Raw genomic sequence first — 25,118 nt, 5'->3', positions numbered from 1 at the left:
GTACTATAAAAGTGAAGAATAGCGTGCTGCGCGACGTTAATGATCGATTTTTCTCCTACCTCTTTTGTCCAGCGAATAAATAATACGATTATATACTTTTAATTAGCGTATGTTGTTCTTTGTTACCAACTACAAGACGGTTTCAAGAGAGGAAAAAAAAAGTTCGTAGGACTGAAAAAGTCGTCGTTTTTCTTTCTTTTTTTCTCTATACTTTACAGGGTAAACATACGTGATGTTACATAAGTGGGTCAGGTGTTCGACAATTCCAGTTGGTCGAAAGCGTTTTTATTTTTACCTCTTTGAACCTTTAAGCGAGTTTTAAGGCTGGGTTTATTTTGATTATGAGTTTATCACGTACGAGAATTTCGAGTTGTAGCAATTTTAGAGATGGTTGAAAACTTTGTTCTTTTGCAATGACGTTGTTTGGGGGCTACTAAGTGGGTATTTTGGTTTGAAAGTTCCAGCTGTACATGTGTTTTTTTGGGGGGAATGGTTTTTATTTGTTTTATAGATTTTATTTCAAGTTTGGGTTTTTGTGGAACTCAATTTTTTTTACTATTTTTTGAAGAATGGTACAGAGGAGATGCGACGTGTTTGCTGTTTTTTTTTCGCTAGATTTTTCAAGATGTGGTGTAATTTTATGTGGGATGATTTTGTGGAAGAAAATTCAAAATTCTGGTTCAATGGATGATTGCAAAATACTTATAGTTCCCTGATTGCATCAATTTTTAAAAACTTCTTTCCCTTAAAAAAAAAAAAAAAAAAGGAAAGAAAAGAAAAAAAGTCGAAGGTAATATGCTCCAAGTTGAGAAAAGGAGAACGTCTTTTTTCTAATTTTCTAATTTCTTTTGTTGCTGTTTATTAACATGCTTTGTTAACTTTTCACTCTTTTGTCTGTATAGAGTTATTTGACCTTTTCTCTTGAAAGCTCTGTGCTTCATCAAGCCTTTATTTCATTTATTCTGCAAGGTTTCTTGTAACAATCCTAATTTGAGCTCATGCCTAGATTTAAAAAATAAAAACTCTAGTCTTCTACTATTGTTCCTTGTTTAAAAATTTTTGAGCTGGAGGATAATTCTGAAGAAAATTGCGAGAAAAAATATACAGCTATTTATGCTCTCAAAAAATCAACAATCAATCAATGAACAATTTTTCTCAAAAGATGTGAGGGTACCTGTGCGAGTATATAAAATTGATACCTAATTAAAAAACTGAAATTTTTTTGTATCCTATTTTCGACCTCTCAAGTCAATGGCGATAATTTCAAATCATTTTGAAGCCTCCGTAGCAGATTTTCGGATTTTTTAGCTCTCGAAAAAATGCTGCAAATGAAGTGAAAATTGAATTGAGCATCTTCAACTTCGAATTCACTATCTTTGTGATCTTTTTGTTGATCGATTTGTTAGGCACATTATTTTCAAAATCGTTTTGTGCTGGTTCCAATCCAAAAATTTCTCCAGCGATTATTTTTTTAAAAAGATTTTGAAAATACGTTCCAAATCGATGAGAAGGCCCACAAAGATGATAAATCTGAGTTTGTAGACCGGTGCTCAATTTCATACTTGTAAGTACATATTTATCCCATTTTACAAGTATTCACAGAATTTTTTCAAAATTTAGAGAATCAGAGAATTCGTTGAAGGCTCCAGAACGATTCGAAACCATCACTAATCGACTCAGGAGGCTGATAATTCCGGGTCCTAATTTAATTTCTGTTTCATCGATTCAAAAAATTTTCTGCTGAAGGGATACTTTCCTTATTACGTTCCCAAGTTGAGCTAACTAGGGAACCTCTTTAGGTGTCACTCTCCGATTTGAACGGAACCGCGATTTTTGGAAAGAGCATAGTCTAAAACCCCCAAAACCGAATTTCCAGCTGCCCAAGTTCATTTTTCGATTTTTGGCGAATTTTTGAAAATTCAAAATTGACTGTTTTTGGCGATTCATGTTTTTTTTTTAAAAAAAACTATTCGTACTTGATCAGTAAAAATGGTCAAAATAAGTCTCAAAACTATTAATAATTACCAAAAACCAAATTTTACCATTTCCAGCCATTCTGGAGCCTCCAGTGGGATTTTTCAATTTCTCCAGAATTTTGAATTTGCTCCAGAAGGTGTGAATATGCAGTTGGGCAGCTAAAAACCGAGTTGTGTATTATACTCAACCTTTTTAACGAGCTTATCTCTACATTTGAGCCGATTTCGGGAGTGACACCTCAAGAGTGGTTTTTTGACCAGCTTTTTTCAAAATTAAAACATCAAAAAAATCAAAAGTTTCCCCTTTGTGTGGAAATTTTTAAAATTCACGCGAATCACTGTATTTTGTCCAAAACTAACCCCCGGAGCGCAAATTCTACCATTTCCAGCCGTTTTGGAGCGAGGAGTGACACCTCAAAAAACCACTATTGAGGTGTCACTCTCAAAATCGGCTCAAATATGGATAAACTCGTTAAACAGATCGATTGTAATATACAACTCGATTTTTAGCTGCCCAACTTCATATTCACGACTTCTGGAGCAATTTCAAAATTCTGGAGAAATTGAAAATCGCGCTGGAGGCTCCAGAATGGCTGGAAATTGTAAAATTTTGATTTGGGGGGTTAGTTACAGACAAAATACAGCGATTCGCGCAAATTTCAAAAATTTCCTCACAAACAGTTATCTTTTGATTTTTTTGATTTTTTAATTTTGAAAAAAGCTGGTCAATAAACCACTCTTGAGGTGTCACTCCCAAAATCGGCTCAAATGTAGATAGGCTCGTTTAACAGGTCGAGTATAATACACAACTCGATTTTTAGCTGCCCAACTGCATATTCACGCCTTCTGGAGCAAATTCAAAATTCTGGAGAAATTGTAAAATAGCGCTGGAGGGTCCAGAATGGCTGGAAATTGTGAAATTTGGATTTGGGGGTTAGTTGTGGACAAAATACAGTGATTTGCGTGAATTTCAAAAATTTCCACACAAACTGGAAACTTTTGATTTTTTTGATTTTTTAATTTTGAAAAAGCTGGCCAAAACGCCACTTTTAAGGTGTCATTCTCAAAATCGGCTCAAATGTGGATAAACTCGTTAAACAGGTCGAGTGTAGTATACAACTCGATTTTTTAGCTGCCCAACTGCATATTCACACCTTCTGGAGCAAATTCAAAATTCTGGAGAAATTGAAAAATCGCGCTGGAGGCTCCAGAATGGCTGGAAATGGTAAAATTTGGATTTGGATAATTAGATAATATTAGTTTTGGGACTTATTTTGACCATTTTTACCGATCAAGTACGCACTTTTAAAAAAAAGCATAAATCGCCAAAAACAGTCAATTTTGAATTTTCAAAAATTCGCCAAAAATCGAAAAATGAACTTGGGCAGCTGAAAATTCGGTTTTGGGGGTTTTAGACTATGCTCTTTCTAAAAATCGCGGTCCCGTTCAAATCGGAGTGTGACACCTCAAGAGTTTCGCTTTTAAGTAGGTACTTAGATATTTTTTCTTCGTTTTGAAAAATGAAAAATTGACAAATTAATTTTTTTTTAAGTTTGCTTGATTTTTCTACGGTTTAGCCTCTAAAAAAGTCCAGCCTCCTCTTCCCCTCTTCTAACCGGAAATCATTCAAATTAGCTTGAAAAATTCTTCAAAATAGTCCTGCTATAACCTATAATCTTTTATTTTGAATTTTTTGAACATTTTGTTTTATAATTTCCATTGAAAAGTACTTGGTTAGGAAAATTTTTGAAGATCAATTCTTGTAGAATAGTTTTAATAATTAGCTTTTTCCTCTCCTTCATTTACGTACAGAGAGGAAATAGTATTCGTGCGAAGTTTTTTTTCTCATCTCGATACTTTGAGTCTTCACTTCATTTTGAAATCAGCATTAATTTTTCACCAAAAGAGCTAAAAAAGTAAAGGAAAGTTCTCGAGTGACGATTATTATTTTTACTCGTTGATTTTTCGTCATCTGGTCGTCGTTAAACCGTTTCCCTTTCTATCTTTCCCTTCGAGAGAGCAATTGTTATATAAGAAAATTCTAAGATCTTGTGGTGGTAATTTTTCTGCTCAGTGGAAAACTATTTACAAGGGTACCTGGCATAAAGTTTAATCTGCGTAATTTCTGCGGACCATTTACTTATACGATAATGTTGGTTGTTTATTATGGCTTATTCCTCCATGAAGTTGGAATTTGCTGGCGTGTAATTTAATCCGGTGTAGGTATAATGATAAGAGATTAAAAACGGTTTTTATGATTTTAATATATACGGTGATGGAATTTCTGCTTGAAGTACTTCATGTCCGGTGACTCGTGTACTATGTACTTGTGTAATAAGTGTACGTATAAACTGGACGCTGGAGCGTTGTTGTTGTTGGGTGCTCTATCACGATGATAATTTTCGTACATTTATAATCGGTTATAACGGATTTATCTGCGTACTATCTTTTACCTACCTGTAAATATATTTAAGATGTGCTCTGTCATATCTCAATACTACATTACCTACAAAAAATCCTCATCGTCAACTCGGTTAAAAGGCTATGGTGTTGGTGTAAAAAAAAATGGTGCTGGTTGCGCTTATTGTGGCGGGTATCTGGCTAACACAGATTTCGCAAATTACACAGTGGTATTAATCGCAAATACGTGATGTTTTGTACGCAGAATTGGAGAAAGTAAAAGAGGCTCGCAAACGAGTCCGAAGATCATCTCAAATTACCGGCCTACCTCAGATGCAGTTTACCAAAGGAACAGGCGTCGTTGAAACGACTGAAAATTCGCACGATGATCAGCTAGAAAGGTGTACCGGTGGTTCTGGATATGTCGTCGATCATAATACAAACACGGCTTGTTTATCGGAGAACGACGACATGGTTTGTAGCAGTAAGCACTCGGATAGCGGTTACGATACATTGAAAGCCACCGAATACGTTCATACTCAAATGAGAGCTAAAAGTTTGGGTGCTTTGAATGGTACCAGTAAATGTGGTGGATCTACCAGCAAACTGAATGATAAAGAAGGTATATACGGCAGTCGTAAATCTCTTTCTAATAAATACGAATCTCCTCCTCAGAATATCGTTCAAGATCGTATCAAAAAGTTCGAGAAATCTTCACCCGAAGAGAAGGATTCGACGATGGAGAAGTTAATGATGAAAGAACCGTTGAAAGTGTCCATGCAGGCTGAACTAAATCACGCTCAGGTCTCTCCCATCAAAGCTAACTGCGTCGAGGGTCAACGTAATATCGAAGCTGGCACGCTTTATACGCCGAAAAATTGCGGCAAATTGGCAGTGAAACGGGATATAAACAAGAGCAAGTCGGCTAGGGATATGCTGCTGGATGTGAACTGGAAAAATGGCCTGGCTGATGAACAGAATGACGAAAATGGTCTTTCGAGTCGTATCCAAAGTTTGAAATTAGAGCCGGATTACGAAAGGTGTGCTTCGGTGATGGAAGTGTCGAAAAATCGCGACGATTGTTCGACTCCCAATGATCTGAAGATGTATATCGACAAGAGTCCCAAATGCGATCCGTATGAAGATCATTATCTGCCAATGGCTCCGGCCAAAAAGGTATTCTCGGCTCCTCCGGGAGATCTTTTCTACCACACGAGATCCAATTCAGCTTCTTCAGCGTCCCAGATTCTCATCCTGGAGACGCTGCTGTCCGAAGACGTTGAAAACTCGTACGTTGAGATGACAGTATCCAATGGCAAGATCCAAGAAGGTAGGAAGCTGGACACGAGGAACGCTACAGACGACGGATGCGAGTACGATCCTGAGAAAAGCCATTACGAGTTTTTGTACAAAGCGACCTCGTCTAACGAACCTCTCTACATGGAGGTGTACAGCAATGCCAAAGATAAAAACAAACCAGCCGAGCAATCGAACGAGTCGAGTTCATCGCGTCGTACCATTTTGCCCGATATACTCAACTCTTCGAATACCCTGAAGCAGTCGAAATCCGATAGCTCGGATGCTGATGACGAAGCATCCAAAGAACTAGATCCTTTGGAGATACCTCAGCATCCTCGGTTCAGTCTTTCAGATACTTTCAGGCCTGCCTCGTACTATCTAGGTAGTGGTATCGTCGACCGGAATGGTCTAGGGATATCGTTCGATCAACCCGATTCCTCAGATAGCGATTTAGTCTCACCTCCTCCCATACCAACTAGTCCACCCCCTCTGGATGATTTCGACACCTCGCTCGAGCTTCTACCCAAAGACAAATCCGATGACTATTCCGGCGACCAGCATGAAATAAAGGTGAAAGATTTCGGCGACATTTCACTCTCGGAAACCGAATCGTATAATTCCAAAGGAAACGGCAGTAATTACAGTATGAAGAAATCTCCTATAAAGAAAGACGAGCACTTCAGCGATGTTGAATCGAGCGGAAGTTTCTCCAGCAATATTACAACGTTACCGGAACCAAATGCGTCGAATTACGACCTTTGTCTGGATAATCTGAAACACGAGAATGGCGGCTCGTATTTTAGAAAAGATAGCGAAGATAGCGTGAAAATGTTTTACGAAAATTTATACCCTACAAAAAGCACTGCAGATAAATTGAACGATTCTAACGTCTCGTCTTCGCAATCCCCTACTCCCGAAATATTCGCCGCAGCTGCTGCTGCCGCTGCTGCCAACAATTCGACTGATAATTTCCACGATGGGCATTTAGGTGCTCCGTATTATTACGCTGATTTGCTCAAAGCCAGTGAAATTAGCAAAGATGAATTCGAGAAGAAAAAGTTGCCTGAGAACACGTTGAATAATAGACGCGAATCTGACGTCAATTTGAACGTTTGCAAACGTAACGATATCGGTAAAAAGGTGAACTTGATAAACGAAGAGATGATGGAACGTAATAAATTGGTCAGCGATGTTAAACATACTGCTCAATATTTCGGTATCTGCGATAAAAACATTCCAGACGATAAGAACATCTATAGCTCTCACGTTTTTCAAAATAAACTCAATAAAAATAATTATCGATCTAAAACCCCCGAACCACTCAGCGATGCCATTAATTTTTACGCCAGGTGCTCGAAATCCAACATTTCCAATTTGGAATTTCAACAAACCACTCGTCGAAGCCGATCCTTAGAAGGGCTCCTGGAAGAACCAGCAAATACCACAGCGCAGACCTCAGTTCACGAAACGTCTTCTCCTGGATCAAAGACCGAAGAAGCCAAAGATCCTCCACCACCTCTGCCTCCAGCAGTTGAAATCCCATCCGGTGATATCTGGGAAGAAGACCTTCTATGGCGTGAAAGTTTACGTAGATCTAGTCTCAGACATGCTCGATCTTTGGACAACCTAGACAAAGACGACAAAATACCAAAATGTGGTCGCCAAAGCGCCGATATCTTGTCGACCAAGATAACGAGAAGCTCGTGCAAGAAAATAAGTCGCGATGTGACCTACGTAAACGACTGCGTTACCGCTCAAATCCGTAAAGCTAAACAGAACCCCAAAGAGTACACCGAAGACTATCGAGAAGTGCGAAAAATCAAGAGATACGCTCGTGTCAACACAGATGTCCAAACTGCCGATGACGGCGTCCATTACGAGAGATTAGATCCTCGAGCCACGTTAACGCCACCGAGTAATTATTACTACGGCGATACCCGAGATACCTCTGCAGATAATATGAAACAGCACGGGAAACACAATACTCAACCAAAAACAGGCGCGCAGTCTTTTTTAGAGGAAGGCGTGTACCCCACCAAGCCGCCGTCGTTCGAAATAGACAGAGAGAAGTTGCGCCAATGGGACCTTATGTCAAGTGCCCCTGCGGGAATGCTCAGTGCCATACAAAAATATCCAGCTTCGGAAGTACAAGCGTATCAGGACCGAAGTACTATTCGACCAACACACATGTCCGATACGACCCCGCCAGGCTCACCAGGTTCGTTGATTTACGTTTTCTTATGTACTTTTTTTTGGATATTTTAAAAATTTTTATACTTATGTTTCGAATCGGTCGAGACTCTGTCTTTTTCGCGAAACTGGGTCTTAGAATTTATTGGGTTTTGGATCCTCAGAGCCTTTCATCAACACTGGGCTACGACATATATTTTTGAAAAATTTTAATATAATCAAGAAATCGGTTGATGTTGACTTTTTTCGCTCAGTACACGATACCGAAATTATGAACCAAAAAATGATTGAGTTTATTCCCTCCCCTCCCTCCCTCTCTCCTCCCCCTTCTTCCAGTAAAAATTCAAATTTTGAAAATTTCAACGATTTTTGGTGAATTTTTCAAAATTTAAAGCAGGTATACCTACTCATGTTTTTTTAAATAGAAGAAAAATGTACATACGAGTATTCATACTTTATATTTCTCCATAGTTTAAAATTTTTCTAAGGAGTGAAAATCAATTTGGACAGCTAAAAATCGAGTTATAGCCCATCCTTGACCTGCTTAAAGTGTTTATCCACATTTGAGCAGATTTCCAGGTGGACATTTCAAGTTCGTTTTTTTGACCAGAGTATTTATTACTCCAAAAAAAAAATGAAAAAAATAAACATTTTTCTGTTCGTGGAAGAGTTTTTGAGAATTTGCACGAATGGCTTTATTTTGTTTGAAATCATCATTCAAATCTAATCTCACAATTTTGAGCCATTCTGGAGCCCCCCGCGCGATTTTTGATTTTTCCAGAATTTTAAAATTTCTCCAGAAGGTGTGAGAATTATTTTGGGCGACTAATAATCGAGTTATAGCTTATTCTCCATTTATTTAACGAGTTCATCCACATATCAGTAGATTCCAAGCCTCCAATAAGGTGGATACCTCGTGAATGTTTTTTTGACCAGCATGTTTTTGGTGATAATGTGGAGAAAGCTAGTAATAAAAAGAAATGCACTTGAGGCATCCACCTGGAAATCGACTCAAATGTGAATAAATCCTTTAAGCAGTTCGAGAATAGCCACAAATTAATTTTTAGCTACCCATCAAAATTTTGGAGAAATCGAAAATCACGCTGGAGACTCCAGAATGGCCAGAAATGGTGAAATTTGGTTCAAGAGAGGTGATATTAGCTTCAGAACCAATTTCCATGACTTTTGCTGAATAAGTATACATTTTTTCAAAAAAGCTCAAATTGCTAAAAATGGTCAATTGTTATCTACTTTTCAAGTACATCCAGTGACTTTTTGAAAATTACTGGAGCCTCCAGTAGATTTTTAAAACTTGAAATTTCCAAAATTTCATCTGAAATTCATTCTGCAAACTAATTTCAATACGCTACGAAGTCGATTGCAGGTGGATTTCAAGTCGTTTTGGAGCCTCCAGCGACGTTTTGAAAGATTAATTGCGTTTTTTGGAAAATTGAAATTTAAAAAGTACATACAAGCTAGTCGTATTAATTAAATTGGTTTGCAGAATGAATTTCGGTTTTCCATCCATCTTGATTGATAAGATTTTGGGAAATTTCAAGTTTCAAAAATCTACTGGAAGCTCCTGTAATTTTCAAAAAGTCACTGGAGGCTCCAAAATGGCTTAAACTCACCTGAAGTCGTCCTCAAAGGGTGTTAAAATTGGAGTTCAGAGTAAATTTCGGCTTTCCATCCCCGTTTGATGAAATTTTGTGAAAAATTTCTAGATTCAAAAATCTGCTGGAGGCTCCAGAAGTGCTCAAAACGGGTTGAAACAGTTTCCAATCAATTTAGCATATTTGAACTAAGGTATATCCCAAATTTCAGCGTTCCTGGTCAATTTGGTAAAATTTGGATTTTCCCCCCATTTTTGGCCTAAATTTGATTTTCAAAAATTCACCAAAAATCGAAAAAGGCACTTTAGCACTTGAAATTTTGTCAGGTGATAAATTTTTGCCTGATCTTTCGATCTACCTTTGTAGGGTTTGAAAAATTTCGTGTAAGTCCTCTGTTTGAACGCAAAATCTGCGATTTCGGCTGACCTGTTAATCAAAATGGCTGCCATTTTGTAAGTAGGGCCACCTTTTTTTTGAGTACAAGGGCTAGAAATGTTCCTTAGGAGCTCCCCTTTTAAGAAAAAAGTTGTCCCGAAGGTTCACTGGGGGGGGGGGGGGGGTGCAATAGATCCTTATGTGGGCTCCCCGACTATAAAGTTATACTGTTTTTATAAATTTACAAAACTTATTCAACTTTTTTCTTTCATCTTGAAGGGAAAAAATGCTAAAATATCATCAAGTGAATAATTATTTGCGAAAATTTTCACTTTTTTATTCGTGATCAACTGGCTAGTGGCTACACTACATTTTCAGCACTGTAGCACTAGTCTCACTTTTCGAAAAACATTACAAAAACCCCCAAATTGTAAAATTTTTGCTTCTTGACAAAATGTTTACTTTTTACCGGAATTGCTCATGATTTTCATTTTTTTTAAGTATCCGAAGCATTGCTTTTTTGTCAGAAATTACCAAAAAGTGTTGATATTTTTTGCCATTAAGGTGATTCTCAAAAAGTCTTGCTTTTTGCCAAAAAGTGTAAAAAATTCTCGTTTTTCAACAAAATTGCTGAAAATTGTTTTTTTTTTGTAAAAAAGTTCCAAAAAGTCTTACTTTTTTCAAAAATTCTTTAAAGGTCTTGTTTCATTTTTCCAGTAATTTCCAAATCAAAAAGCTCTTTCTTTTGTTAAAATTTTCCGCTTTATTTTGCCAAAAATTGTTTTTTTGCAGCAATTTACAAAAATTTTCACTTTGTTGTCAAAAAAACACGTTTTTAAATAAAAACCAAAACATTTCAATTTGTGATATTTTGATTTTTTTGTGATTTTTTTCTGCATTAAAATTCGTCACTTTTCTTTCCCTTTTTTAGTTACTTTTTCAAGCTTGATTGAATACTGAAGTTGACTTTTTTTGGAAAAAATTGGTTACAAGCCATTTACTTATTTTCGTTCACTTGTTATTTTAATTTGCAGGAAGTATTGCATAACTAAAACCATGTAAGGCGCAAATGAACCACCCTTATAAGATAGGAAAATGAGATTCAGAGGTACAAAAATTGATTTTCACATTTTACAGTTTTGAGGCATCAGCTACGAGGGGGGGGGGGATTCCACTAACAGCATCTTGGCAAACTTTGACACCCTCGCATTAGCTTAAGTGTACAAAACTGTATTATAAGTACGTATAAAGTTACTGAAGTTACCAACTGCGCGTATTTCAATATCCCATAAATAGCATACCCAGTAATTTCACCGCCCTTACTTCAATCATTAATAACTCATTAATTCACCTTTTTCATCGGATCAGAATCACCGTTGACGCCCTTTACTTTTTGGACAAATCCACCACCTCGTCGATCTATACAATCTATACCTACGTTCTGCGCATCTTGCCTGTCGAACTTTCAGCCTTCTCGTGCCCTTATTAGCCTATTAAAGCGCCGTCATAACGTTTTAAAACTCAAATTACACGCTTTAATTATGCTCGTAAAACAAACGAGTATTTTCCATTTATTTGTTTCTCGAGCTTTTCGGCATAATGCGATGCCTCGCTAAGTACACAAAATAACGACGACGGGACCCTATAACTACCTAGTAGTCGCGTACAATTTTAGGCAATAGTCGAAAAATTTTTTGTATTGAAATAACCGCGTTGTCGTTTAAAAGCTATTCAATGTTGTTTTATTTTTTTTTCATAAATGGCGTTCTAGCATACCGTACATATTGGTCTAATTGAATTGATCACGAGAGCAATTCCTACTGTCGCGTAAAATCTCACTCTCAATTCCATTAATCCTCCCCTTTTTTCTTTCTCTCCTACTCGTTGCCTCGTCTGTTTCACCCTTGGTAAAGCCGTGTAATTGCAATATTGCGAGTACTGAATGGCTCGAAAAGTACAGTACTCGAATTAATTTCTCGTATGTGGGCAAAAGAATGTTCTGGGATTTTGAAATTGAATTCTGCCTGCTGTAATTTACTTTACGCGAAATAATCCATTTTATACTTGGCAAGGTCAATTTTATGTGGAGTAGAAAGACGAAATGACCAAAAAGAATTTCGATTCCATATTGTGAGGTATTAGGTAGATAATGTGAATAGGTACCTATTTTACTTTAAAAATTTTAAAGTGAACAGGCGTAGCCTCAAATGCATTATTACAATGGGTATTCGTTTACTTAACACGACTAAAATTGAAAAATCTTCTTCCCACAGTTCTCCTGCCAATAACTCGGTAAATCCTTTCAGACCTCCTTAATAAAATTTATGGTTACCCTGTTGCCAGAAAATCGGCCACAAAAAGGAAATTATTTCTCGATATTTCTTCGACGGCGACAGTATTTCTAAACTAACTCATTTACTTAAAATGATTCGATTTCCATTATAGTCAAATCTAATTTTTCTACACTTAACAAGATGAAGGTCGATTCCCAAAAGCTTCGCAGGGAGTCGCTTTAGCACGTCTTGTATTCGTACAATACACTTTACTCAACCATTTCAGCATTTTTCACCATTTCTAAAAAATTAAAACTTTGGGAATTGATACAATCTCGTGTTTATTGTTTCTGGCACCGTAAAAAGAAGGAAACAAAATCGATGACGGTTTAATGGGTAACCACAACAGGCGATCTCGACTGCCAATCGATAAAATTTTCGAGCATTTCGAACCCGATCAAAGTATACACGCGGTGTGAAATTAACATTAAATATAGGTACAATATCGACTCTCGATCTCGGTTCATTTCGTATATTCTTTTTCATTCAACTCGCAGACGAGTTGAATAAAACTGACCAAACTAACCTTGAAGATTCACACGATAATTAAGACGAAAATTCAAAGTATTACCGGGGTCGTAGTCGTCGAATCGAATCACGTAATTTGAAAGCGAATTTTCATCTGAGACTGAGAATGGATCGTATTAGGTATAGGTATATCGAAGACGAGAGTCGTTATCATTTATATAGGCACGAATTGAATAAAAACAACGAGCATTTTAAAATTCTACGAATTTCCACGCTGGGCTGTGAGTAATTCGCTAGAATATATGATGAAAAATTTTCCGCATCATTAGATTTATTTTGGTATAGCCTACTCGTAGTATATACAGTGTAAGCATCAAGTTGGCCGAATCTGTGAGGGAATAGATAATGATGGCGTAGAAAAAAACAATTCAACGCGACACGGATCACCGATCAGAGTCGAATAATTTACAACTTAATCTTTCGAGATTATCTGCTCGAGCATTACTTTTGGTGGTATTTTGTATCAACAACCATGCATCGAGATGTGCGACGAGACATTGTATGGTTTATTCGAAGTTTAGCAGACGTGAATCTGGAACAATCTTTTTATGAAATCGAGTTTTTAAAAAATATTTCTCGATGAAAAAACACCTACTCAACTTTCATGAAAAACTATACAGTGGGAAATTTTCGGTTATCTTTGGAAAATATTCATTTCTGACCTTCAATTCAATTTTAAATTATATCTAATGTATTCTCTTACGTTCAGCTTCGCAAATTGGTTTAATTCAGCATAAACGAATTTAAAAACTCGATAAATAGAATTTTGGAAATCGAAACTTTTAAATGGCTGATAAAGAAACCTCAACGAATTCCACATTTTTGGAATATGTTTAACTACGTGCTACAGGCTTATCAGTGGTGCCATAGGTTGGTTGTGATATTGAAGCTGCAGCCCTTGAACCTTCAGGGGCTCAAGAACCTAAAAATACCCCATTTTAACGAGAGATAAGAAAAAATGGGGCCGGGTTGAAGGCTTGCAATAGGGGTCCTGAAAGATCAGGGTACCACTGGCAAGGTTGTCTGTCTGTCTGTCTGTCTGTCTGTCTGTCTGGTTGGCCTCTTATAAGGTCACTTATCCGTCTGTCTAGACTCTTTAGGTCGCTACCTGTCTGGCCTTTCATGGTCTTCTATCCACCTGTCTAACCTCTCGATGTTGTCTACGTGCCTGTCTGCCTTCCAGAGGTTGTCTATCTGCTTGTCTATCCTTTTAAGGTCATTGACCCATCTGTCGAGCGTCTTGAGGTCACTGACCTACCTGTCTAGCCTCACAAGGTTGTTTTCGTGCCTATCTGGCTTCTTAAGGTTGTCTATCTGCTTGTCTATCCTTTTATAAGGCCATTGACCCATCTGTCTGACCTCTCAAGGTCATCTGTCGAGCGTCTTGAGGTCACTGACCTACCTGTCTAGCCTCACAAGTTTGTCTATGTGCCTGTCTGTCTTCCAAAAGTTGTCTATCTGCTTATCTGTCCTGTTAAGGTCGTTGACCCGTATATCTGGCCTCTCAAGGTCATCTGTCAGGTGTTTTGAGGTCACTGACCTACCTGTTTAGCCTCACAAGGTTGTCATTGTGCCTATCTGGCTTCCTAAGGTTGTCTATCTGCTTGTCTATCCTCTTAAGGTCATTGACCCGTCTGTCTGGCCTCTCAAGGTCATCTGTCGGGCGTCTTGAGGTCGCTGACCTACCTGTCTAGCCTCACAAGGTTGTCTTCGTGCCTGTCTGGCTTCCTAAGGTTGTCTATCTGCTTGTATATCCTCTTATGGTCATTGACCCATCTACTGGCCTCTCAAGGTCATCTGTCGGGCGTCTTGAGGTCACTGACCTACCTGTCTAGCCTCACAAGGTTATCTTCCTGCCTATAGGGCTTCCTAAGGTTGTCTATCTGACTGCCCAGCCTCTTTAGATCATTGACCCGCCTGAATACTCATTAGATTTTCATATTTTATATTCTAAATTAGAATTTTAAAAAGTTGTCAGAGTTTTAAAAAATGTGATTCAGTCCTTGAAATGTAACATGTTAATTAGGGTTGTCCACATTTACACAGCAACACTTATTTTGTTAAATATTCACTGTCTCACCCGCTCATTTTTTTCCTTTAGGTGTAGATAGTACACAAAAAAAATTTCAGCCAAATCCGTGAAGATTAACCCGTGCCCCCCGGGCCACTCAATGTCCTTATGGGAATTAACATAGGATTGTACCTGTAAAAAACACAAAACTTCAGTTTTGACCGAATTTCTTTGAAATTGATGGTTTGGAGCATAAAAAGCAATAGTGTGAACAACTTTAAAGTGTTTTGACGAATTTTCAACTCCAAGGGGTCCATTATTGAGGAGCCACAAACCCCCAAATATCGTGAAAATTGCGGTTTTTGGCGTTTTTTGGGGGTTTGTGGTTCCTCAATAATGGACCCCTTGGAGTTGAAAATTCGTCAAAACACTTTAAAGTTGTTCACACTATTGCTTTTTATGCTCCAAACCATCAATTTCAAAGAAATTCGGTCAAAACTGAAGTTTTGTGTTTTTTACAGGTACAATCCTATGTTAATTCCCATAAGGACATTGAGTGGCCCGGGGGCACGGGTTAATCTTCACGGATTTCGCTGAAATTTTTTTTGTGAACTACCTACACCTAAAGGAAAAAAATGAGCGGGTGAGACAGTGAATATTTAACAAAAAAAGTTTTGCTGTGTAAATGTGGACAACCCTAATGTTAATAGTGCTTCATCCCTGTTCAAAAAAATTTTAAACTAGACAAATTGAGTAAAAAGAGCATGCAGACAAACATCACCAGTCAAAATTTCGGGTCCTAAAGATTAAAATACATTTTTTTTCGATTTTTGGTAAATTTTTTTTCAAAGTCAAATTTTTAGAGCCAAAAATTAGAAAAAATCAGATTTTTATTGAAATTGACCTATAAAGCTAAAATTTAGTTGGTATATATACTTTATTTTCAAACTCTCAAATCGATTGAAAATGATTTTAAACTTTTTGAAAGTTGAAATTCCCACAAAACTTTACCCAATGAAGTTTTAATGCTAGAATTTACTTTTAGAAATCTGAAAGTTGCAAAATATGACTGAAGGCTCCAGAACACCTTGAAATCGACTTCTGGCATGATAAAATTAAAGTAGAACGAAAATTTAAGCTTTCCAATTTCAATTGGGTAAAATTTTATGGAATTTTCAAATTTCAAAAATCTGACAGAGGATTAAGAACTCTTAAAAGGTTCAGAATCGGTTTCAATCGAATCGAGGATTGAGAATAGGAGTGCATCTCAAATTTCAACATTTTAGACCACTTTTATAAAACTTTGATTTTTCTCCATTTTTGAAGTAAAGATTTGTTTAAAAATCATCAAAATTGATCAAAATTCAAAAATGGATTTTTTTCATTTTTCCTAAAAAAAATTTTACAAGCAGTTCTTTTGGGTGTTTTTTTTTCTTCAAAAATTTGCTTGAGGGGTTTTGAAAAAAGTTAATAATGTTCCCATCATTTTTTGTTTCAATGTTTCAAATCTTTTCCTCGTTCTAAAATTTTTTTTTCGTCAACGAGGGTTTGGTGGTATGTGAACGGTTAGGTAAATCAAAAAATTTGTAACATGTCGAAAATGTATGTAGCTACCAGCTAGCCTATTTGCTGTCTTTAATGCACAATATTGCCTAAGAATATTGTAGGAACAAAAGCAAAAATTCTGATGAAAAATTGGATGGTTTTTTTTTGAAACAGAAAACACATTGACTCTTTTTTCCCAAAGTACGAATCAATCATAAAAATTGCTTTCAATGGTAGGCTACGGCTACAATCACACAATTTTCTTTTTACGACTGCACTATACTCATAGCACAGCTGAGAACCCATGTCGAACTATTACCTATGCAATTCTCTAATATCTATCGACCTTCGTGGCGACTACGACTAGCTCTAGTCTGTGTCTCTGGTTCTGCAAGAACAATTCTCTAGTATAATGTATACCTCTTACACGTGTGTGTGTGTATATGTTTTTTTTTGTCCAAGTCCAAAACGTACAGTACAATTTGGCGGGCTTAGAAAATGATTTATGGTTTTGGCTAGGGGCAAGAGAGGATGCGGAGGGTGAATCCTGTTTTTACCGAAAGTGAACTCCACTATGCGGTAATTTAAAGCCGCGGTTGAAATTTCTTTTAAAAAGATTTACTTTTCAAATCAGCACACCGGTATCTTGGCTCGGCTGCTGGCTCCTCCTTTTGAGTTACCTATAGTACATATGCGAACAAGCTGTACAGAAAGGTACATCTACGTGTATGAAACGGCGACGAAGAAGACGTTTTTTGTGGAAGGGAATATACCTAGAATATGGGACTCGATGACATGGAGCATCGGCTCGCGTGATTTAATTGTGTTTACCATTGCTCTACATTCAGTACTGCTAGTGGTTAGTCGACAGCCCGACGTTGTTGAAAAAAAGCCACCGGATTGTTGACGTCGTCGATTCGACAGCCTCGTGCGTATTTGTTCGTGAAAAGTTTTCAGTGTTTGTTTCCTTTGTCGTCTCGTATGTCGTGGTTTGGTGATCGATGGGTGTTAAAGTGAATTTTGTATCGTGTTTTAGAAAATGTTGGTCAGGTTGGTTGAAATTTTTTTCAATTTTTTCGTGCATACGGTTTCTTATTATTTATTGCAACGTTTTTATGCGTTTTTATCTAACTATCGAGCGTACAAGTGTGATACCCTGGGGTAATAACATGCACCTGTTGAATGCATCTCACCAATTCGTGATTTACCGGTTTTTTCGACTCGCAAACGCTGTAATTCTTGCCGAAAAGTATAAAGTGTGATTTTTATGGGTGTGAATTTTTTAAAATCGAGATTCTGAATTTTTGCCAAGTGTCGAGTAATTTTTAATTCGTGATCAAACTGGAAATGTCTCTTCGTGCAGTTGAAAAAATGTAGAATTTCAGAAAAATAGAACAAAACGAAGTGTTTTCTGTCAAGATTTTTGTTTCCTGAAACACGTTTTGAATTACATATTTTAAACTTCATTTGGATGAACTGAGACAAAAAAGGAAAATCGTAGACTGTTTAAGACGTAATTCTTTGTTTTTTGTTGCTTTTTATGAATTCCCTATATGAATTCTCTCATTGGTGGATAGAAAGACTGGGAAGGGTGAATTTTGAATATTCCAACTGTTATTTTTTCTGATTTTACAATTTTCCTCATTTCTTTTCATTTATTCAATTTTTCCTACTTTTATGTGAAGTTTTCTATTTTTGAATCAAACTGATATATCTACTTGTGAGGGCGGATTACAAGAAAAAATGTTAGAGTATTTTGACCAAATTCAGTGGAGACCTTAATTTTGAGTTGAAAGTCACTCAGAAAAAGTTGTAGCTCTAAAGGTGTCCTTGGAGAGGAGATGTGGATTTTCAAAGAAGAGGCATTTTTGATAAAATTGTGATTTTTTCGCTGTAGGTCTTGCCAACTTGTTGGTGGAAAAATGCAACAAATTCAAAAGACACTAAAATCCAAGATCATTTTTAAGGCTCTACTGGGTGGTAAAAAATTTGCAAATCACCTAGTTTTGGGTAAATCTCTAGGGTGTACCTACCTTATTTTGAAAAGTTCGAATTTTGTTGCTCCCACCCCCCTGCAAACATGACCTCAGGAGAGAAAATAATTCCCTATTTTTTATTTTTCCCCTATCTGTAAAAAAAAGTGTTGCCGGCAGCCCCCTAAGTGGGGAAAAAATCAAAAAAATTTCTATTCATGAAAATTCTTTGTTTCTGCGCCAGAATGTTTCTAAATAATCCCCTTGTTAAGAAAAAATTTTCCCGGCCCTTCAAACCGTATTGGCCCCCTAGTAAGGAGCCCCTCAAAGTAGAAAAAATTACAAAAAAAATGATAATTAAATAAAAGTTATGGAAAATTTGATGAAAATATCTCATTTCAACATAAGAATTGTTCTACATAACCCCCTTTTCAAGAAAAAACCATTGTTTGCCCCCAACTGATTTTGGCTCTCTTGCATGGAGCCCCTCAAATTTGGAAATTATAAAAAAAAATATTAAAAATTTATGTCTGTAGAAATTTTTTGAAAATTTCTTATTTATGTGCAGAATCTTTCTGAAACACTTTTTCGAGAAAAACCTTCCCCCAGTCTCCCAAATCATGTTGGTTACCTATAAAGCCTCTTGAAGTTGAAAAAAATCAACAAAAAAATGAAAAATTCGTATCTATACAAATTATTTTGTTGTTAATGTTTCATTTATAAGCAGAGTAATTTAAAATAATTTCAAAAAAAAGCACCCTTTTGCCCTCTAAATGGTGGTATGAGACCCCCAAAATTGAAGAATATTGAGAAAGATGAAAATTGATGTCTATAGGTACTCGTAATTTAAGGTGAAAATTTTTCATATCTGTGCAGAATGCTTCTGAATAATTCTTTTTTCCAGAAAACCCCTTTCTCAGTTTCCTCTTCTATGCTCACCACCTACATAGATGAAAGAGATCCATAGAGTTAGAATTTTTTTTTGGAATGGAGGTGAAGTCTCCTCTACAAAGATAGTTTCAAGTCATGGATATGTTTTTTTGCTTTAAACTTGAAAATGAAATCTCATTGATAGGGATTCTTGACGATTTTTTCCAAGTTTTCAAGTCTTACATTACAAAATAATTAGAACGTCAATAAGTCTTCTGTGAAAATTTGACATTGGTAATTTTATTACAAAACATCCGCTTCAATGTTTCTCAAAGTCAAAATTCAGAAATTCCTCCTTTTTCTACAAGTTTTTAAAAGTCTGACATAGAGGTAGTACTTTTCTGATGAAGATCGACCAATCCAAGGTTTAGAAGAAAAAAAAATGTAATAATATATTCATCTTTTTTCATTTTCTGGGGAAGGAGACAAGTTCCACCTTTTCATCATGTAGACAGGTCATGAAAAATTTAACAGTATTTCTAATCAAAATGGACTAAATCCAAGGATTATGATGTGAAAAAAAATGTAAAAATTTCAATTTTTCTGATTTCTTTTATATTTTGAGATGGGGGAGGGAGGAGAGGCGTGCGCCCTAGCACGACTCATTTTTACTAACGTGATTGGAGAAATTTTTCTCGTGAAACCCGACAACAATTTAGGGCGTCATTAAATATTTTTTCACTAGTATGTATGTAAGGCATAAATATGAGCTCTCCCCCCCCCTCTGATCCACCGGTTAGTCTTGGGTGGAGATAGGGGACTAAAATTGGTATATAGGTTGATTTTACGTAAGTAGGGACTTAACTGAGGTGTTAGAACTAGAAAGTTCACAATTTTAAAAATTTTGCCTGATATGTACTTCGATTTTTTCATATATGGGAAAATTGTGGGGCCCACCGGCACGACTTTTTTTTCACCTAAGGGGCTGAAATTTTCAGGGAATTATTTTCTCACCTGAGGTCATATTTTTGTGGGTGGGAGCGAAAAAAATCGAAAAAAAATTTTCACTATACAATAAATAAGGTAGGTACACCCTAGTAAACTCGTATTTTAAAAATTTTGTTTTTTCAAATATTTCACATTATTTATGCCATAATATCGAAAAATGTCATTTTTGAAACCAGGGAAATATTTTCGAATGCAGTGGTTATCAATTTTTCAGTCATTATTTCCAATTTTTTGGGTATTTTTCTTAATTTTTTGGTGAGTATTGAATTTTTTAGGTGGAGGGAGGGGAACTGGGGAAGTCTATAAAATTTCAAAACTATAAATCTAATTCATTTTTGTGAGTTGAGTAAATTTCTGATTATTGAACAAAAACGATTTGAAATGATTCAAAAAGTTTTCACTTTGCGTGCAAATCTCATCTAGATTTAAAAATAAAAAATTCATCAACACGTCGTACGTTGAGAAGAAAAAAGGGTTCTTTTCTGGCAAACATTTAAAAACAAAAAATGATTCGTTAATTAGGTCAAAAGACAGAGTAAAAAGCTCCAAAACGTGACGAGGAACTGTTGACCCATCTTCCTTATACAGCGTGTTAGTTTATCTAGCAATTGTGAAAATAAGCCACTGGTCAGTTGATAATTTTTTACTTTTGTAGTGTAAAATAATAACGAAAAGTCTCGGGTTTTATTCCCAGTAGCAAAACAGGTATTATGGTACGTAGTCTAGGAAGGTGGTAAAAAAACCGACTACGTGACGAAAATTTATAACATTTGGAATATTATACGGAAGCACGTCGAAATAACATTTTTCTGCCTGTTCCCTTTGCGAAGCTGTGAACTGTGTCGAGATATGATATTTGGATACATCGCAAATATGATGTAGATAAATTTGTTTTTCAATTGATTCGACGAATATAACGTGATATTGCAACGACGACTATTGAATACATTACGGATGAGATAAATGACCGATATTAATTAAAAAGATGAACACGTTTACGTTGGTGAAATTCACAATGTACGTAATACATCAGGGGGTAGTAAACTAAACTCGTGCCAATGCATTTGTTTGATTTTTCGGATTCTCGTTAGGAAAATTTGATTCGACGATGGTAAAAAGTCAAATTCAAAGCGCACGACGTGCTATAAGTAGAGTTGATTAAACCGCAACGTTTGATGGAATTTTCGAAATATAAACCAATTTATCGGTATCATACTCGTATACGAAAATCTTGTACAATGAAAGGAATTCGCTGAAATAACGCGGAATCGGGAATTTGCTACCCTCTACCCTCGTATTATAGTTGCGGATTAACCCCATCATCGTGTATAGTATCGTATATCGTGTATTATGTTTTGAATGAACTTTCGTAATCGGTCGAGGTCGTCGAAGATGGTATTTTTAATCCGTTTAAAAGATATGTGGTTTTTAAGGTCTCTCTTTCTCTGTTTCGCTATAGCTCGCTATTGTTATTCCCCTGCTCATGCTCTGTTTTTTTAGCATCCTGCTTTCGCAACGATTCGTATGCGGTTTTAGTTTTTGTGTACAGAGTTGTTCCTTGTATGTATGAAGATTAGTTTCTTGGTAGGGTTTAACAACTTGAAAAAGTACCTATACTTACGTGAAGCTGAGAACTATCAGATGATATTGTGTTTGGTTTTTCGATAAGAATCAAGATTTTTTTAAAAAATCGTTGTCGGTTTGTTCAGAGATTATTATTTGCAAAGGGTTGTTTGGAAGTGGGGGGTCGAGGGGATGAGAAATTAAGATTTCATCGAGTTATGTTGCGTCAATTTTTATGATATGTACCTACCTATTTTTTGTATGCTTCTGAATGCGTGTTTTGTGCCTCAAATTGTAGCAAGCTTTGTTTTAAATGGAGTAGATTTTTGATAGCTTCGTTTCAGTAGGGTTCGATTTATTGATACGAATGGTAGTGTCATTGAAAGTTATTGTAGATATTTTCAGTTTTTCGAAGTAGATTTGTAAGCCATTATTATTCGATTTTAAAATTATATAGAAATATGTTATCAACGTAGCGAATTAACAGCAAACGTAGCGTGTAATTTAGAGGACTTGACGTATTCCAAATGTGCCAATAAGTGTTGTACCTACCTAACCACCTGTCTACGTACCTATCTATGCATGGACACGAAAGCATTCTGCCCTTGTTATGGAAAACATCAAATTTGTGAATGTGTCCTTGAAGGCTAATACCTAATCTGAAATCAGTAAAATATTTTTACAAAAAAAAAATAAAAAAATGACACCGTTACCGTTTAACAATGAAGAAGAAAAATATCATGTCTATTTTGAAGTGGTGCGTGAGCAAAGGCATGAGTTAGGTACTCTGAAAGTAGGTAAGGAACAATTTGGAAGGTGGGTAACATTTAAGTAAATCGTAAGGTACCTGCCAAAACAAGATTTTCAACTTCATCTTGGCTCATTTGCTTCCTTTCCCCCTTTTCTTTCATCTTGTAACTTTCTAAGGGTTTCAAAATCGTCATGTACCTATTTTGAGAGGAAATGTGAATTTCTTTAAATAATACTGGATTTTTTCAAAAATTGTGATTATGTTTTCAACATGGATATCGGATAGGCTATATTTTTTGCTCGAGTAGTCTAATTCAAACTTTTAAAAACTTGGAAAAACCCTTTTGAGTTCACAAAATTTTTAATCAATTTTTTGATATTAAATTAGTAATAAAATTGTTTGGCGAATTATTGGCAATTTTTTATAAATTACTGGTTATCTTGGTAAATTCCTAATGAATTTTTGGTAAATAATTTTGACACGAATATATTTTTTGCGGGGGTGGTTTGTTCAAAAATTGATTAGTTTGACATCATTTATTTGCTCCGATTTTTTTTTCTTCTGAGAAGCAATTTTTACCTTGTTTTTGAAGTACGAATTTTTAATTTTTTTCTCGTTTCCGTTAGAAAAAAAATGTTGTTATGTTTTTAAAAACGTTGTATTATTTATTTTATTCTCATTTTTTCGTCCTTGATTAAAAATGGGTCGGGTTGGGGGGGGGGGGTGTAAAAGGTGTTAAAAACGATGGTTGTCCAATCAGGGTTTTGCTAATCCTATTAGTTCTTGCAAAAGTTCAACTCACTCTATTCCAATTTGAAACTGGAATTCAAGAGAAAATCAAACGATGGAAAACTTTTTAAACTTCAGTGAATGCTTTTAAAAAATCGTTATTAATGTTCCTGTTTTTAGTTTAATCGTCTCAACTTTTTTTTTTTTTTGAATATTCACGATGCAATGTGATAAATTTTGGTTGAAGTGCCAAATTTTGATCGCCTTCTACTTTTGATCTTTGACCTTGCATGAAACAGTTGAAAATGTGGTCAAAATTTGATACTTTGGTAGTTTTTTAAAATTGGACTCTTTCGAATCAATTTTCATGATTTCATGAAGGCAATTGAAGAGGTCTATTCCAAAGTGGGTTCAGTCATTTTAAAAAATGCACGTTTTACGTTGATTTTTACTTCAAAAGTGAGTTAAGTCATCGATTTTTCAAAGTGATTTTTTCAACAAGCAATTCTTCTATGTCCAAAGAAAGAAAATGTGCACCGACCTTTCGAAACAGAACAAATTCTAGCAACAAAAATTTTAAACGCATTTTTTGGTGAAAAAAATGACTTAACCCACTTTGGAATAGAGCTCTTCAATTTTTGGAGAGGTAAGGGTGAGGGGGAGATGCGCTTCTAGAGTTTCAGAAACGAGCTTGCCATTTTTGCTGATCATCCCCTGCTCTTCCCTTCCCTTCTATCAACAGAAGAGATCAACCAGTCGATTTTTTTTAAATCATCCAAAAAATTCGAAATTATAACTTACAAAAATATTACACCACCAAGCTAAATTTCATGTGTTGATTAATTTCATTTTTGAATTTTTGGAGAATTTCATAAAGTTCAAAAGTCATATTTTCAAAGAAAAAAATTAAAATTTGATGAAATTGAGATGTACATAAAAATTTCAAGTGGTGAATTTCATTCTTAAATTTTTGAAGATTTTCAAAAAGTTCGAAAGTCCTATTTTTATAGAAAAAAATCAAAATAGAAATGCACGTCTAAATTTTGATCTGCCCAATCGATTGGGGGGGGGGGGTGTTTCGCACCATTTCAAAGCCTCCTGCAGTTTTTAGATTCTCCTTTTTTCTCAAAAATGAAAAATCTAAAACTCGATAGGAGGCGCCAAAATGGCTCAAAACCACTACTAATTGATTTGGGAGATCCAAAATAATGCATAATTATGCCTAGATTAAATTTCTAATTTTCGCCTCAATTTGATCAAATTTCAATTTTCTAAGGGAAAATAGATCATTTGAATTTTTAAAATTCGTAAAAAAATCAAAAAATTAAATTCAACATTAGAAATTTTGTTTGGTAATGTTTGAGTATTTTTAACATGCTCTTTCGATTTTTTTTTTATTCATTTTAAAATTTTATCTGTCAGTTGAAATGTCAGTAGGTATCACTTGCTAGAAGAAAGAAAAAACACAAAATTGACAAATAATTTGGGAACTACCATCCAGAGGGTGAAGGTATCAAAAAACCTAACCATGTGCATTACGATCGTTGTATCTAGTACTACATACAATGGTCCCACTATTTCTAAATTTGAAACCAGCATTCAAGCAAAAATTAGACCCTGAAAAAATTTTCAACGTCAAGGCATAATTGACTTGAAAAATCGTTTTTGGAAGCTCTGCTAATCTTATCGTTGCGTTGGCGCATATAAATAACGAAAGCTTCGAAGCTTCATTCTACGGTGATAAAACTTTAAAAGAGGGTGAATTAGAGTGGCTAAAATATCTAAATCAATCATCAATCACTTCTCTTCGGAGCCTTATAAGCCTTTTCAATTGCGTCTTTATCTTAACCAACGAACGTATCTACTCGTAGACACTCTATGGACAAAATTCAGACATCTAACCCTTAGCTTACCCTTTGGGATATTTATCTGTGTACCTTTGTACGTTAGATAT

General features: G+C 35.8%; 1 protein-coding gene across 5 annotated transcripts in view; it reads left to right on the top strand.

Annotated features, from left to right (window-relative positions):
* The window catches only part of kmr (kramer), a 283,370-nt gene that overhangs the window by 209,007 nt on the left and 49,245 nt on the right, over positions 1-25,118 (top strand). For all 5 annotated transcript variants that reach the window (XM_065349682.1, XM_065349678.1, XM_065349681.1 and 2 more), the window contains one exon: positions 4,642-7,893. In XM_065349682.1, coding sequence (XP_065205754.1) covers positions 4,642-7,893 — 3,252 coding nt within the window. The remainder of the gene's footprint in view (positions 1-4,641; positions 7,894-25,118) is intronic.

Source organism: Planococcus citri, chromosome 2 (assembly GCF_950023065.1).
Source record: "Planococcus citri chromosome 2, ihPlaCitr1.1, whole genome shotgun sequence".
NCBI lineage: Eukaryota > Metazoa > Arthropoda > Insecta > Hemiptera > Pseudococcidae > Planococcus > Planococcus citri.
Note: the sequence above shows the minus strand (reverse complement) of the source record. Positions and strands in the feature narration are given on the sequence as shown.